The 16073-nt window shown below is 42.5% G+C and overlaps 1 protein-coding gene across 2 annotated transcripts in view; it reads right to left on the bottom strand.

Moving 5' to 3' along the window:
- Positions 1 to 12138: 12138 nt before the first annotated feature.
- GAD2 (glutamate decarboxylase 2) overlaps positions 12139 to 16073 on the bottom strand; it is a 131290-nt gene continuing 127355 nt past the window's right edge. For both annotated transcript variants that reach the window (XM_088457844.1, XM_088457846.1), the window contains exons 15-16: positions 15131 to 15220; positions 12139 to 12312 (exon numbers count right to left, since the gene is read on the bottom strand). In XM_088457844.1, coding sequence (XP_088313970.1) covers positions 12139 to 12312; positions 15131 to 15220 — 264 coding nt within the window. The remainder of the gene's footprint in view (positions 12313 to 15130; positions 15221 to 16073) is intronic.

The following is a 16073-nucleotide window of genomic DNA, read 5'->3' as shown; positions in this document are numbered from 1 at the left end:
TAATTTGTTGGTGTGATTAACTGTCTGGCAGACTGGGGTACACAAGAGCAAGATAACAGGGGTAAAAGGAGAATCCGGCACCGTTACAGCGGTAATAAGCGAATGGACCCTCCTCCAAAATGATACAATTTTTGGATATGTCCACCAAATGTGGAAGAAAGTACCAATGTGTCCACCTTGCCGTCAACACAGGTCAGAGACACTGGGGTCCATCTGGTGGAGGCGCTCTGGGACGAGGTCACATGTGTTTTTTATTTACTTTCTATTGCCATTGAAAAGACAAACATGCTTTTAAATGAATGACACAATTTTTTTTATGGGTTATCACAGGGGTTGTATCAAGACACAGGAATGGGGAGGATAGGAGCACAGAACAATACAGTGACTACCTTGAATGACAGTAACTTTTTATAGTTCTTGCAGGTCTCCATAATGTCTTATGGTACATCGTGGCAAGTGGAGACAAAAGTGATAATACCACCAAATCCTGCTGGCATACTCACAAAATGACGCTGACCACCCTGGTGGTGTCTTGTGCAATAGTTAGCCTCACAATTTTGTGGACAGAAAATGAATATGTGTTATTCAGTATTTAAATGGGTTGGGTACGGGATGCCAACGCTCAGGAACCTGGCAATCAGAATCCCACAGCTGGCATCCTCACAGGGTTAGCATACCGACACCTGTCTGTAAGCATTCTAACCCTACACCTAAACCTAACTCTCCCTCCCCGCTGCCTAAACCTAACCCTCCTCGGCAGCCTAAACCCTACCACACCCCCCTCCCGCAGCCTATACCTAACCTCCCCCCTAGTGCCTAACCCTAACGCTTTCCCTAGTGCCTAATCCAAACACCTAACCCTCCCCCTAACCCCACTACTTACCATCGAGATGCAGGCGTCGGGACTCTGACTGATGTCGGAATCCCGGCACCAGCATTCTGAGCGCTGGACTTCCAATTTAAACAGTCGTAATTGAATTCCTAGGCAAAAGCACTACAAAGATCTTTAGTCCCTGGTACAACTGGAAAAAAAATAGTGCGAAAACAATATAGTAATAATAATAAATAACAACAACAATAATAACAACAATAAAATAACAATAGAATATGACGGCTTTTATCACATCTGTACATCTTTATTAGATTTAAAATAGACAACATTGGTAAAATACAACACTTTGATAAAAACACGTTTATTTGGTAGACAGAAGTAGCTATTGCCTCCTTAAAGAGAAAACAGAATCTTCTTTATTACACAACAATTTCAGGAATTAACAAAGACCCGTAAGTACACGCTTTAGACACTGGAAAAGAACGCATTACTGTAGGACAATCACAATCACCAGTTGATGAGCTTCCATACAGTATTTATGTGCAGTTACTAAATAAAAGGGCATATTTGGTCTATTTTTGTCACTTAATGGCAGTGCTTCTTATCACAAATACTTATTAAAAATATTCAGCTAATCCTGCGGGTAAAGGGTACGTTTTATGAACATATTGTGCTATCGACAGCGATTTCTCATAAGAAAAGTACATTGGTCCAAAATATTTGTAATAAGCCAGTTTCACAATAACAACATAGAATAATACAAGTGTACTAAAAATAAAACTAATCTCAATAATATATTGTACAAAGCTTATACATCAACACAGGTTGAACTGCCACACTTTACACAACCTCAATCTGAGGTGACGAGACAGTAATATTAAATAGAAGAAAGGCAACACAGTTACAGACAAATTTGTTTCTTTTTCTTAATTCACATCTCGTGACATAAGACCAACACCAACGCATGTGTGCAGGAAACAGTACCCACACGTTGCACTTTGCTTTTTACATTAAATAGATTTCGCAAAGTGACGTAAATTTTATACAGTTTCAGAAATAAAGTTGAACTAGGGTTATCTAAAAAACAAGAAATAAATTGCCAGTACAGTATTTGCCATTGTTCAGCTGACTCTGGCATGACAAAAGTTGAGGCATTTAAAGGGATTATTTGGCCGAAACTTTGCATATTAAAAAGATTACTAAACTGAAAGATATTTTAGAGTTGTAATTTGTGTCATATAAACGGATAGATAGGCTTACTTAGGTGTAGTCCGTTTGTGCCAATCGGCCCTTTGTGCCAATAAATTTAATTATTATAAACGGATAGATAGGCTTACTTAGGCCTAGCCCGTTTGTGCCAATCGGCCCTTTGTGCCAATAAATGTAATTATTATAAACGGATAGATAGGCTTACTTAGGTCTAGCCCGTTTGTGCCAATCGGCCCTTTGTGCCAATAAATTTAATTATTATAAACGGATAGATAGGCTTACTTAGGCCTAGCCCGTTTGTGCCAATCGGCCCTTTGTGCCAATAAATGTAATTATTATAAACGGATAGATAGGCTTACTTAGGTCTAGCCCGTTTGTGCCAATCGGCCCTTTGTGCCAATAAATTTAATTATTATTAAAGGATTGAGAACAGATGTATCATAAGTCATACTTGCCTATTTTTCAGCTCTCTCCCTCGGGAGAAGCCCATAGGAGAGATGCTGCTGACTGGAGGTGAAGGCTGGGCCCGACACTGTGCAACATTAGGCTCTACCCCTAAACGGATAATGCCGCGATTCGTGGATCGATTGTGAGGGGTCGGGACCAATATGATGTGATTTACATAGAAAACTTCATGTTGGCCCCGCACCCTCTCCGTTTGCCTGCAATTCATGCCATTTTCCTCCCCATGTTGCCCACTTTGTAAGGAAGTGGGCAGGATGCTGGAGGGCCGCCAACTCTTGCAGGGGCTGGGTGTCTCCTGCAACTTCCACATGAGTAGGCAAATCTATTATTATGCATACCTCCCAACATCTAAGACCGGGCAGGAGGGACAGTTGCGCGCAGCGCAGTCACGCACCCGAAAATAGGGGGCGTGGCCTAGCAGCTTTGCGGGAAATGCAACCCCCATTTTCGTCATGCTGAGGGCTTGCCCAATGGTCAGGGAGCTGGTGGACAGGCCCCCAGGCTCTTCAAGACCCAGCACTGTGTATATGAATAAAGCGCAGGCACGCGTCATCCACTCACCGCTGCTCAGCTATGCAGAGCCACGGTGTTAGCGGGTCCTCCCCAACTTCCCCCCGTCCATGGGTGGGACAGCGGGACAGTGCCTCTAAAACGGGACTGTCCCGCTGAAATCGGGACAGTTGGGAGGTGTGTATGATGTTATATACAAATCTGGCTTGATATAGTTTTGCAGTTGTTTACATCATAGTGGACTCAAGGATTGTGATAATATATAGCTGCCATTTTTCTTAATGAGAACCAATCAAAGTATTTGTTTGTTAAGGGGACAGAGCACCATAAGTTACCTATTATTATTATTATTATTATTATTATTATTATTATTATTATTATTATTATTCTCTTTATGGTGCATATGACTAGGGTCTGAGCAACCTTATTGTAATTAGAGCTAGATTAAGGCTACATGGGGCCTAGGCGACACACAGGTTTGGGCCCTCTTTCCAATTCCATTTGCCAATAAATAAATAAATAAATAAATAAATAAACAAACAAATAAAAATGGGTTAATGTAATCTTGTACTCTCAGTATCCACAAAGATGTAGCCTATGGACAAGATGCATGAAACATACTAAAGATGACAGGTATGTATAGAAATTGCCCATATCAACCAATCATCTTCTAGCTACCGTGGGTGCAGGGGATGCGGTTGTCACTGGGTCTGGAAAGCCTCTGGGGCCTGCCTCTTCCCCCTTGCACCCAGTCACTCCACTGAACAGTAAACAGCTGCTGCTTGCCCTGCTGTGAGGGTGGATTCAAATGCTGGAAATCCAGTGGTTGAGCAGTTTGCCTCCACCTTCTCTCTGTAGGCTTTGGATATATGTGATTGTGATGGAAACATAGAATTTGACGGCAGATAAAAACCAGTGAGCCCATCTAGTCTATCAATATGTAATTCTGCGTGCCCCTGCAGTCAGTGTAAAGAGTAGTCAACCATACAAAAATTGCAGAGGTGGCCCCATAACAGCCACATGGATGATGCTGTCCCTGATTAAATGAGACCAAAGTAAAGCTGGTAAATGTGCTGGTGCTGCATGGGGTAAGATGTCAGTGAGTGCTGTGAGGGAACAATGAGCTGTGAGTGAGAGAGCGATTGCAATGAGGAGGGCAGCGAGCTGTGAGGGGGAAGTGAGCTGTAAGGGGGCAGAGAATGCTTTGAGGGAGTCAGTGATCTGTGTGGGGTCAGTTAGTGCTGCAAGGGGGCACTGAGCTGTAAGGGGGCAGAGACTAGTGCGAGAGGGGCAGTGAGCTATGAGGAGCGGAGTGAGTGTTGCAAGGGGGCAGTGAGCTGTGAGAGTCAGAGAGTGTTGTGAAGGAGACAGAGAGTGCTGCAATTGGGGCATGAGCTGTGATAGGGGTAGTAAGTGCTGCAAAGGGGATAGTGAACTGTGAAAGACAGAGAGTGCTGCGAGGGGGCAGTGAGCTGTGATGGAGGTAGTGAGCTGTGAGGGGCAAAGAGTGAAGGGCAGAAAAAGCTATCAGGAAGGCAGTGAGTTATGAGGGGCAGGGAGAGCTGCGAGGGGGGAAGTGAGCTGTGAGGTAGGCAGTGCGCTGTGAGGGCCAGAGAGTGCTGTGATGCAGCAGTGAGCTTTGAGGGAGACAGTGAGCTGTGGTGGACAGAGAGTGAAGGGCAGAGAGAGTTGTGTAGGAAACAGTGAGCTGTGAGGAAGGTAGTGAGCTCTGAAGGGCAAAGAGTGCTGTGATGGGGCAGTGAGCTGTGAGGGAGGCAGTGAGCTGTGAGGGACAGAGAATGCTGTGATGGGGCAGTGAGCTGTGAGGGAGGCAGTGAGCAGTGAGGGGCAGAAAGTGCTGCGAGGGGGGCAGCGAACTGTGAGGGAGGCAGTGACTGTGAAGGGCAGAGGGAGCTGTGAGGGAGGCAGCGAGCTGTGAGGGACAGAGAGTGCTGTAATGGAGCAGTAAGCTGTGAGGGAGGCAGTGAGCAGTGAGGGGCAGAAAGTGCTGCAAGGGGGGCAGCGAACTGTGAGGGAGGCAGTGAGCTGTGAAGGGCAGAGGGAGCTGTGAGGGAGGCAGCGAGCTGTGAAGGGCGGAGCTGTGAGGAAAGCAGTAGGATGTGAAGGGCGGAGAGAGCTATTAGGAGGCAGTGAGTTGTGAGGGAGGCAATGAGTTGTGAGAGGCAGAAAGTGAACTGTGAGGAAGGCTATGAACTGTGAAGGGCAGAGAAATCTGCGAGTGGGGCAGTGAGCTGTGAGGAAGGCAATGAGCTGTGAAGGGTGGAGAGAGCTGAGAGGAGGCAGTAAGCTGTGAAGGGCAGAGAAAGCTGTAAGTGGGGCAGTGAGCTGTGAGGGAGGCAGTGAGCTGTGAAGGGCAGAGAGAGCTGTGGGGGAGGCAGTGAGCTGTGAGGGAGGTAATGAGCTGTGAAGGGTGGAGAGAGCTGAGAGGAGGCAGTGAGCTGTGAAGGGCAGAGAGAGCTGTGAAGGGCAGAGAGAGCTGTGAGGGAGGCAGTGAGCTGTGAAGGGCAGAGAGAGCTGTGGGGGAGGCAGTGAGCTGTGATGGAGGCAATGAGCTGTGAAGGGTGGAGAGAGCTGAGAGGAGGCAGTGAGCTGTGAAGGGCAGAGAGAGCTGAGAGGAGGCAGTGAGCTGTGAAGGGCAGAGAGAGCTGTTAGGAGGCAGTGAGTTGTGAGGAAGGCTGTGATCTGTGAAGGGCAGATAGTGCTGCGATGAGGGCAGTGAGCTGTAAGGGTGGCACTGAGATGTGAACTGGCCAGTGAGTGCTGCGAGGGGGTCAGTGTGTAGAAAATAAATATGGAAATCAATTCCAAAATATGGATGTGTCAAACCAACAATTTCCTTATTAATGGTAGATAAAAAAGTGACTAGGAATTCTAAGGGCTAGATTGTCAATACATTACAATAGTTTAATATTTTGCTAAAAGTAAACTATTGATCACATCAAATGCATGCTGAAGGTGTAATAAAGCCAGAAACAACCATATAGAATTCCACTATTGCATGTAATAAGAAATATGTGGATTTTCAATTGTTGTTTTATTGATAGGCACCCAGTTGGCCAATCTAATTCTCAGATGTACCCATATGGCTGTAAAATCATTCTAATGGTTGCTTATAAGTACACCATATTTTTTAAATAATTTCCATATTTGTTACTAGCGCTGTATTCTTTTCTACTATTGTAGCTCACTCTAACTGCGTTCTAGGGACTCCTCACCCCCCACCCCACCATGCACGCTTTCCAGCTGCTTATTACCTTTCAGGCCTATAGAGGTAGTGTTACACTGCGATATTTAGGGATCTATCAGTAAGATACTGTAGCTACTGTATGTAGGGGACATTGAGACAGCTATGCAGGAGGGGGATGTAGTCACTATCCCTTGTGTCAGGATGCCGGTGCTCAGAATGTTGGCACTGGAATCCCGACACCAGTCAAAAACCTGGTGCTGGCATCCTGATTGCTGGCATCCTGATGGTAAGTAGTGAGGTTAGTGTTAGACACTAGGGTAAGTGTTAGGCACTAGGGGGTGAGGGTTAGGTTTAGGCTGCGGGAGGGAGGAATAGGGGTAGGGTCAGGATACCTACTGACAGGTGTCGTATCTGATTCCTAACCCTGTCGGGATATCAGCGTCAGAGGAGATAATCAGGGGTATGGAGGAGTGGGACAATAAGTACAGTCAGAGATATGAAGGAAGGCAGCAGTTAGACAGTTATTGAGGGACAATGAAAGAGATATGCAAGAGTTTCAAGTAGGTCTGGCTTGAAGCTTGAATTAAAAGTTATAGGTGCGAGTACACCTCCTGGGCAGCACTAGGCATCCTCACTCTGGTGGAGCGCTGCAGAGAGAACTGTCTCTCTAGAAGCTATGGGGAGCCCTTCAAAATTGTGCTATGGGGCCCGTGAAGTTCTAGTTACACCCCTGCTTCTACTGTAGCTATCATTTAATATAATGTACTTGATAAATGATAGTAAGAAGCTGAGAGATTGTCCTCATCTCTTACTCATCTGTGTATTGCCAGGTTTGAAGTGGATAGGACAACACATAGCCTATCACACATCCGAGTGGAAAACAGTGTTAATAAGTGAATGTAATGATCTTGTGAGAAGCAGTGTCCTGTACACTGCCATCATCAGGGCTGGATTAAAGTTTGTGGGGGCCTCAAGTCACCTAACTCGTGGGGTCCCTACCAATAAAACTGTCAATATGATATGCTGGAGATTTTTTAAAAAGTATAATGTGTAAATACACCAAGCACCTCAACTGGAACACACTGTAGTGCCCCCAGTTCATGTGATCCAGTACGTAAACCCCAGTTCACATATGTTAGAGTGCCTCCTATGCTGGTAATGTAGTTATGTGTGGGGCTTCTCAATGTGTGGGGGCCAATCGGGCACTGGTCATCATTTTGTCAGTCAGAACAGGGGCCGTGCCATGTTATTAAGAAAAGAATGGAGACAAGTCGGAAACCACAGAGTTAGTGGAAAGCGTATGCTCAGTAATGGAAAGCGTATGCTCAGTAATAGGGATGGTAGACTCCTGTCTCAATGATGTATATGAAACGAAGATCATAAGTCCAATTTGTGTGCTCTGTTTAAAATATATGACTAGTGTTTTATTAGTGAAAGTATGAGGTATGAGGCATGTTTACTTCCAAAGTTCCAATATATCATCAAACAACATTTTGTAAATCCGTAGCAGTATAATCATGAAATATCTTTTTGGCAGAGAAAATTTTTTGATCCAACACTCATCCCATATAAATCATTGAGATTTTTAATTATTTATTTGTATTTATTATTTATTGCTTGAGGTGCTACCAAGAACTCTGAATAGTATACATCATATAAGTTGAAAGAAAAAAGCAGTGTTTTCAGTTATAGTGCACTTTCGGATCAACATTCAAATAAATCTGTCAACCAATCATTAAAATCGTTAATCTTTATTAATTACTTCTTTTAAAAAAAATAATGATGTGTTCCATGAAAAATGGCGAAATAGTAATTAAAATTACAGATCATGCCGATTAATATTATTCTCAATATATGGTACTTAAGCAAGTCCCATATAGTGAGAATAATATTAATCGGCAGTGAAAAGATTATCTATACAACGAGCAGTAAAAGGGGAAATTTCTTTTAAACACATATCTTTCTAGTCATCTTTTCACATCTTTACTATATTGTCATTTTAATTAATATTTCGCCTTTTTCATGGAACATATCATTATTCTTTCAACTATATATGATTACTTCCAATATAGTTAAAGATAGGAGGACAGGGTACAGGTTACAGATGAGTCATCTTCATGACAATTGCAGTAAATCGAATTTCAACTGCAGTACTTTTACATGCTGAATGTCAATCCAATATCCGAGGACAGATCTTATCCTTGGTCAGAGACCACTGAATCTTGACATTTTTAATTTTAAATAGTATATTTCCATGGGAAGAGGGGCGTATTAAGAGAGGAGGGGGCCCATGTGTCATCTCCGTCCGGGACTGCCTCCTCTCTCCCCAATGGCTGGCAGCACACTGAGCACAGCAGTTGATTCTGGGCACTAGTCTGTGCCCAGACTCTATAGCGCATGGATTTCCCTATTGTGCATACGCAAAATGTTGGGAAATGCCGGGAAAATAGCTGCAGCAGTCATTTTCCAGGTAATCTGTACAGAGCTGCTACCACCGAAGCTAGACTCCGGAGAGGTAAGTATTAAAAGTATGGGTGCAGGGTGTGCCTCCCTGGACCCAGGGGCCCGTGTGCACAGCACACCCTGCACCCAATATACATACGCCCCTGCATGGGGAACAAGACCAGTAAGTGAAGATTAAAAATGATAACATTTTGAATTCAATAAGCAAAAGCAATTCAAATCTTCAAGTAGGTTTTACATAAGCTGCTTTGAATATGGACATCTTTCTATAAGAGAGAAGAGGTACAAAAGCAAATGGGATCTTACTAGAGACCTATAAATGTTCCCTTAATTGTAAAATAATTGAGTAATTGGTCTATAGCAGGGACACTCGACCGGTAGATTGCGGTGAACATCCAGCAGCTGCCAATTTGAATCAGGCTGATTCTTATTGATTAGCTGCCCCAAAGCTGCGGATTTCATCGGTTGTCACGTTTTTCTTATTCTTGATCTTTATTGGCTGAGGCCAGGACCTTAAGGCGTGTTACTCTGAGATGGCGCAGCTGCAGACCCAGCCCCGCCATGCTCACCCGCCGCTGCAATCCCTATTGCCAGGCGCCCACTGTGATGCAAGTTACGCAAGTGATGCGCTCCTGGCCAGGGGCTCCCGAGTCCCAGGATAGCCAAGTTCCAGCTGCCCACCCTCAACTGCTCCCCGTATGTGAGATGCTGGAGGAGACCAGGGGCAACGAGAGTCTGGGGCACTTACAAACTGACAGAAGATGAGCTTTTAAGAGACAAACTATATGTGAATCTGATGCCTATGGTGTATGTACAGTACTTTAAGTTGTTAATGGGTACATTACATTAATACAGTATTTTCTCTATAGAGTCTTTAAAGTAAAGTTTACGTTTGAGTTGATTAATTTTTTCTATCTTTTGGTAACAATATAAGTAAGCTTGATTGTAATTTTCTTTCAAGATCAAATCGATATTATTTTGATCCGTTGTCGCGGGGCCCCTAAAAGGCACGGTGCCCATAGGCAGGTGCCTACTCAGCCTATTTGGTAATCCCACACTGCCCATGCCCCTTGCCACAAGCCATGCTCCCTTTTTCGAGTACACGCCTACAGAGCGCAAGTGCAAGTGTCCCTACTGGGTAGATCATATATATATATATATATATATATATATACTGTATATATACGATAGATAGATAGATATGGGTCTATGTGGAACATCTAATTCAACACAGAGAGCTTGCAATCATCAGGCTTTGGTGGTTCTAAGATGAGCAATAGAAATAGTCAAATTAACAGGAGCAATCATCTGAAATTAGCTGCACTCACAGGCCTGGACTCTCTTTTGTTGATAATAATAACATACGGTAATAAGCAAATTGATTTAGTAGGAACATGCTTTAAAATTACAGCTGATTATGGCTCCATTAGACTCGATTCATCTTAACATAAACTGCACGGAACATGTAAAAGTGCATACGTCTAAGCGGATAACAATGTATACTTTTATCGACGCAGACTGGAGATATTTTAGCCATTTTAAATACTAAGACTCTACTTTTTATTATATACCAGCAATAAAGAACAATGTGAGACAATGTACAGAAAGCAACATGTTATCTCTCTATCATAATGTACAGAAAGCAACATGTTATCTCTCTATCATAATGTACAGAAAGCAACATGTTATCTCTCTATTATTTATAGTCATGATTCAAATTTTTTTAAATTTTTGTAATATTATGATTCTAATGCCACAAGCTGTATCACTGTAAAACATATACTGTATAAGGAATTATATAACATCATATAAAATACTGATATTGTCATTGTAACAACACCATACGTCAAGTATTGGTCACGGTACATACTGATTGTGCGTCTTATGAGGCTAAGAGGGGTATTTACATGGAAAGTGCATGTTATCACGTGTTCACCCAGGACCATCACTCTTTATTACTCCTGACATTTTTGTTCCTAAAATGATGAAAAAGTTTGATCACCACTTTAATTTGGCTGTTGAGCAAGGGTGTAAGCTGGTGGAATAATGAGGAGCAACAATGTCTGTGAATGCTCACACATTCAGTTGTGTATCTAGGGGTCCGGGCCCAGCTGTATCGTGACATCATTACGTCATTATGTCGCCCATGCTGCACTTTTGGTCCACAACAAAATGGTGGCTCCATGACGGAGCCCATAGCCAGTATCTTGGGTAACCCAGAGCCAATAGCTTGGACCAAAAACCAAGGATGGAATAATTTGCGGAGAGCCTTCCCTGGCGTCGGGAGGCCGAGGGGTTAAAATTTGTGAGTGGCTGAGCTGGGCGGTGTTCCCTTCACATGGCCAGCTGTATGTACCCCTACAACATGACACACAGTCCTAGTTTTCAGCTGGGGATGAGAAACTAACCATGTAGCCGAGGAAAAAAAAAGAATACTTAGAGCATACTTAGGGTGCCTGGGGATTATTATGCTCTATTCTGTGTATAGATGATAGTGCATATTATCCAAAGCAGTTGAAATATAACTTATAGTGTATTCTTGGGTATAAAGTAGATAAACATCTACTGAATACTATATTCTCATCTTTTCATTTGCTCACTGTACATTTTGCTTTTTGAAAGGTGAATTGATGAAAGATGGCTGTACCATAAAGATTATTGATGTTCAAGAAGAAATGACTGACTGTTAGGTTTCTCCTAGCTAGTCCTAAACCTGATTCCCCTCTGACTTTAGTACACCAAACTCAGTTATTGCTTCCGCCAACCTAAATTACAGATAACATATGACCATTCATATTCAAAATATGGTTCAGATTTAAACTACATCTAGCCATCAATTGAATGACTTGTACAGTAAATGATTCGCTCTTCAACCTACTTCTAAAACATGGGTTCAGTGCATCATTGATTATATATTATTATTATTATTTTTTTAAAAGCCTCTTATTAATTTATACTCAGAAATAATCCCTATGTTCATTGAATATTTGTCTCTTTTTATAACCCATACAAAATAAAATCTGTACTTTATAAAATAGGATATTTTGTAATATATATAGATAGATTATTTTGGAAAATTATGTCTTTAAATATATCAAATGTAAATTAGAAATCCCATTCTAACACTATGAAAGGCAATGCATATACTGTATTTTAAATCTTCTCGTAACATTGCCCTAGGAAGTATACTTTGAAGTGCCCTGATCTCTTTAATACACTAGGTACATTCACATAAAGTACTGTAGCAATCATTTTGTTTAACACGTATAATGTTTCTTAGATGTCTGAATGGAAGCAAGTTGATCGTCTAAAAGCAAGACTAAATGGCTATACGCAAGTTATACGGCACAATATAGAATTACTGTTTAACGTACTACATATACTGTATATTCACACAGCTCTGACAATTCTATTGTGTTACCTATGACTTTCAAACAGAATAATGATCACTTTATAAATCCTGCCCGAGGCGTTCAATTTCTTCGATCAGGAAATCAATGTCTTGATGAGCTGCTGCTGGGTTAGAGATCACCATGCGGAAAAAGTTTACTTTGTCTCCGTGGGGCTGGTAACTGACCATGGTGGTTCCATATTCCATCATCCTGGCTTTGATCACAGGAGCAACCTGAATAAATGCAAAGGAAAGTATAACAGTACAGATGGGGATTACGCATGGACAAAGGCTTTTTAGAACAGATGCCATATTAGAGGGCCGGCAAGCAAGTGTTAGGAGGAGATGTCCTGCCTTTTTCCACCACTCTCCTGTCCTTCATCTATGTCTTCAAGCTGAGAACAAGCTATACAGGGCCAGCCATAAGACTTATGGGCCCCTTCACAAGTCTTTCATCTTGAGCCCAACTCTCCTTGAGAGATGAGTTTTAAAAATGCTATATCTCAACACTCAACACCTAACTGATGAAACTAAATTTGGGACAATTATCTTATAATGTTTTAGGGTGGGTAAAGAAAACAAATAAAACAAGACATAACTTTTTAACATGAACGGGCACCCTGACATGATGGAGGCCTTCAATATGGGTTCCGTCTGTCCATCACCACCCTATGGGGAGCCCTGCATATGCATGGTGCTCAAAAGAGACATTGTGGGAAGGGGGCTATCAGAGCCCATGAGTGGTGTTTTAGTTGTAATTCCTCACACCTTATAAAGAGGACAATTGGTGGTGTTGCCCACATCAGATTCTAGCTGTCATGTATAGTACATTCTATAAAATGATAGCTAGGGGTACATTTACTAAAGTGCGGGTTAACTGAAATAGAGATGTCGCCCATAGTAACCAATAAGATTCTAATTATTATTTATCTATCACCTTCTAGAAGATAATAGCTAGAATATGATTGGTTGCTATTGGCAACATCTCCACTTCTATAAACATGCACTTTAGTAAATTTACCCCCAAAAATCTGAAACCTTAATAGTATATTAAGGTAAATATAGCTAAGCTCTAAGCTAATTAAACATAACTACACACTTAGGTAGACGCGAAGGGTGCGAGTTGCACCGCCGGCAATGGCACCGCATCTCGCACCCCTCGTGGCCCACTACGAGCCCGAATTCACATAATTTAGCTCAGAGCCCTATGGGGGGGCTGCGAGCACTTTTATACAAATTCAGGCTGCTGTCAAATGTGGCGCACGTGCGACTACATCACTTGTAATTGGATTGACCCCTTAGATACAATTCTAGGTGCTGTGTAAACTTCACATCAAAATGTCCAAACTCTTCAACTTTATATTACTTTAATTTCAATTTAATTTGTAGTAACTAAATTACTTTATTTGGCAAAAAAAAAAGAATTGGGTTAAGGTCATCGCCTAAGCAAACTCTTGGGGGTAAATTTACTGTGATTCAAGATTGGTCGAGATGACAATCTCGGGTGAGTTTAGCCAAGTTTTTCATCTCACAAATTTACTAAAGACAAACTTGTGTGAGTTTGGGAGAGAGTTTTCACGGGTGAGATTGCAAACTCGAATCAACTCACCATCAGCCAAACTCTGAAGTACTTTTCATGAAAAAGATGCAACTTGGGAATTCACCAAGAATCGAGATTACAATCTTGGGTGAGAATGTAGCAAACTCGCAGAGAAATTAAAGTTTCAAATAGGCCACCTCCTGAGCTGCGAGTTTTGCAGAAACATACACAGATCAGTGTGATTTGTGTATGTTTCTGCATGTGTACCTAGTTTAAAGTGTTTTTACTTTAAAAAAATTAAGTAGGATCCCCCCCAAAAGAATAACCAGCCCCGGACTTGTCAGGCAGTCCTGGTTCCAAAAATTATGGGGAACAAAACGAGTAGGGTTCCCCCGTAATTGAGGAACCAGCACCTGGCTGCAGGGCCAGTCCTGGTTTTATATATAGCGGGGAAAAAATTGTGCAGGGGTCCCCCTATATTTAAAACCAGCACCGGACCCAAACCAACCGGGATGTAATGCCACAGCCAGGAGACTCTATTACTGGGTCTCCATGGCCAAAGCATTCTCACCCCAAGCCTGTCAGGCCAAGCCGGGGATCTCAGGGGAGGTGGGGACCCCCCAAGAAAGGGTCCCCCCTCTCCCGAAACCCCAGGCTTGGTCTGAAGCCCGGGGCTATTGCCCGCACCCTTGGGCTGTAGGTACGGAGGTAATAAAGTGTTTAATAGTAGTAAACTATTGTATTTTACAGTGGAACTACAGGTGTTAGCATACCTGCCCATTGGCACTTGGGGAACTACAAGTGCCAACAGGCGGCCGACACCCATACATTCACTGTAAAATAAATAGTTAAATAAAGACACAACACACACTACCACACTTTACCACAGCTACTGTGCAGCTACATTACACAGAGATAGGTCAGAGCAATTAATGGTGGTGGTGCTTAGACCTGTGACAGTAATAATCATGTTGTGGTCTCCTACATAGAAATGCTGTTTCTTGCCATGCACTGACCTCCAACACCCAAACAGAGCTCTTAGTAAGACAGGAGGAACCCTATCCGCAATTAGCTAAACATCAGGCGGGGAGAAAATGACTTGCTCAAGAGGTTTGGTTTGTAGCAGAGGCTCCATATTACAGATTGTGTTAGCGTAAAAACAATCTGGGGTAGCTCTCCATGTACACAGACCATCCCAGGGGGCAAATAGAAAGCAGCATGAAATTGAAGCTATAGATGGTACTAGTAAATTATAGAAAAGTGGCACATTGGCACCAATTACAGATCATGCCATGTGTCTCTAGCCGTACCAAACTCATGTAGAAAATGAATACCAATCGGCAGTTACATATGTCTTCCTGTTTGTCTAAAACAGGTATGCTGCATCTGTAGTTTCTTTTTTTAACCTTTGTAGTTACTGTATATGACTTTTTTACCTAAGGGTAATTATATCATTGTCCTATCTGTCTGTTCAAATATGCAATTAAAAAGGAAATAAACTCTATATATTACCTTTATAAGTCTTTCCATTCTTTCTTCATTATCTTCCATCTGTCTTAAGCTGGGTGGTATATACCAGAAGCAAACGTTTGTATGCTGGGGCTATTAAATAGGGAACCTTCTGCATTAGACATTGTTACTGTACATTTCCATACAACAAATAGTTAGATGAGATACAGCTAAATGTATTACTTATCTACCAGTATTCATATTTTATAAAATAATTAAAGAAACATTAGAAGCAAATATTTTAAAAATAATCTTAGAAGTTAGTACAGTACAGATCCTTCATCTGTAGTCAATAACGCTACGCAAATCATCCAGCAATGGTGATCACATTTTGGGTAGTGGCCAGTTACAGTACACGTTAATAGGAATATCCAGAAAACATTGCCGGATGTTGACTGTATTCTCGACAAGAACGCAGCCAATAACGGACCAGAGAACCAAGCATTGTGTATCTGGGCCTAATAGCAATTTGATATAAATTGCAGATCATTTAATTCTTTTTTATAGCGCATATTATTTTGCTGTACACACAGGTGTTAGACACAGTCTATTCAGTCTATTGACTATGGGGCTGATTCAGAGATGGACGCTGGACCGTTCCGTTGCAGCTATCCGATTTTTAAAACTGCTGTGGCCCCAGACGCAGTTCGGGGGGAGGGGGGGGAGCCACAGCCTGATTGACAGGCCGCTGCCATTTAGGGGATGAGCCGGGGACCATTGCACAGAACAGCGGCGTGTCGCTTCCGTTTTGTGGGAGTGCCGAGACCACTGACTGCGTCTTCCGATGCATATATTGGCCTCGGCGGCAGAAATGTCCAGCCATTCTTAGTAACCTTAGGGTTATTCAGATTGCAGATGCCTGCCCAATGGTTGTCATGTCTTCAGACGCAGCAGCTGATCACAGGAGCCTGCAGTGGGCATCTTTTTACACAACACCTCCTGCGTC

Source organism: Taudactylus pleione, unplaced genomic scaffold, assembly GCF_031769625.1.
Source record: "Taudactylus pleione unplaced genomic scaffold, aTauple2 ptg000788l, whole genome shotgun sequence".
Classification (NCBI taxonomy): domain Eukaryota; kingdom Metazoa; phylum Chordata; class Amphibia; order Anura; family Myobatrachidae; genus Taudactylus; species Taudactylus pleione.
Note: the sequence above shows the minus strand (reverse complement) of the source record. Positions and strands in the feature narration are given on the sequence as shown.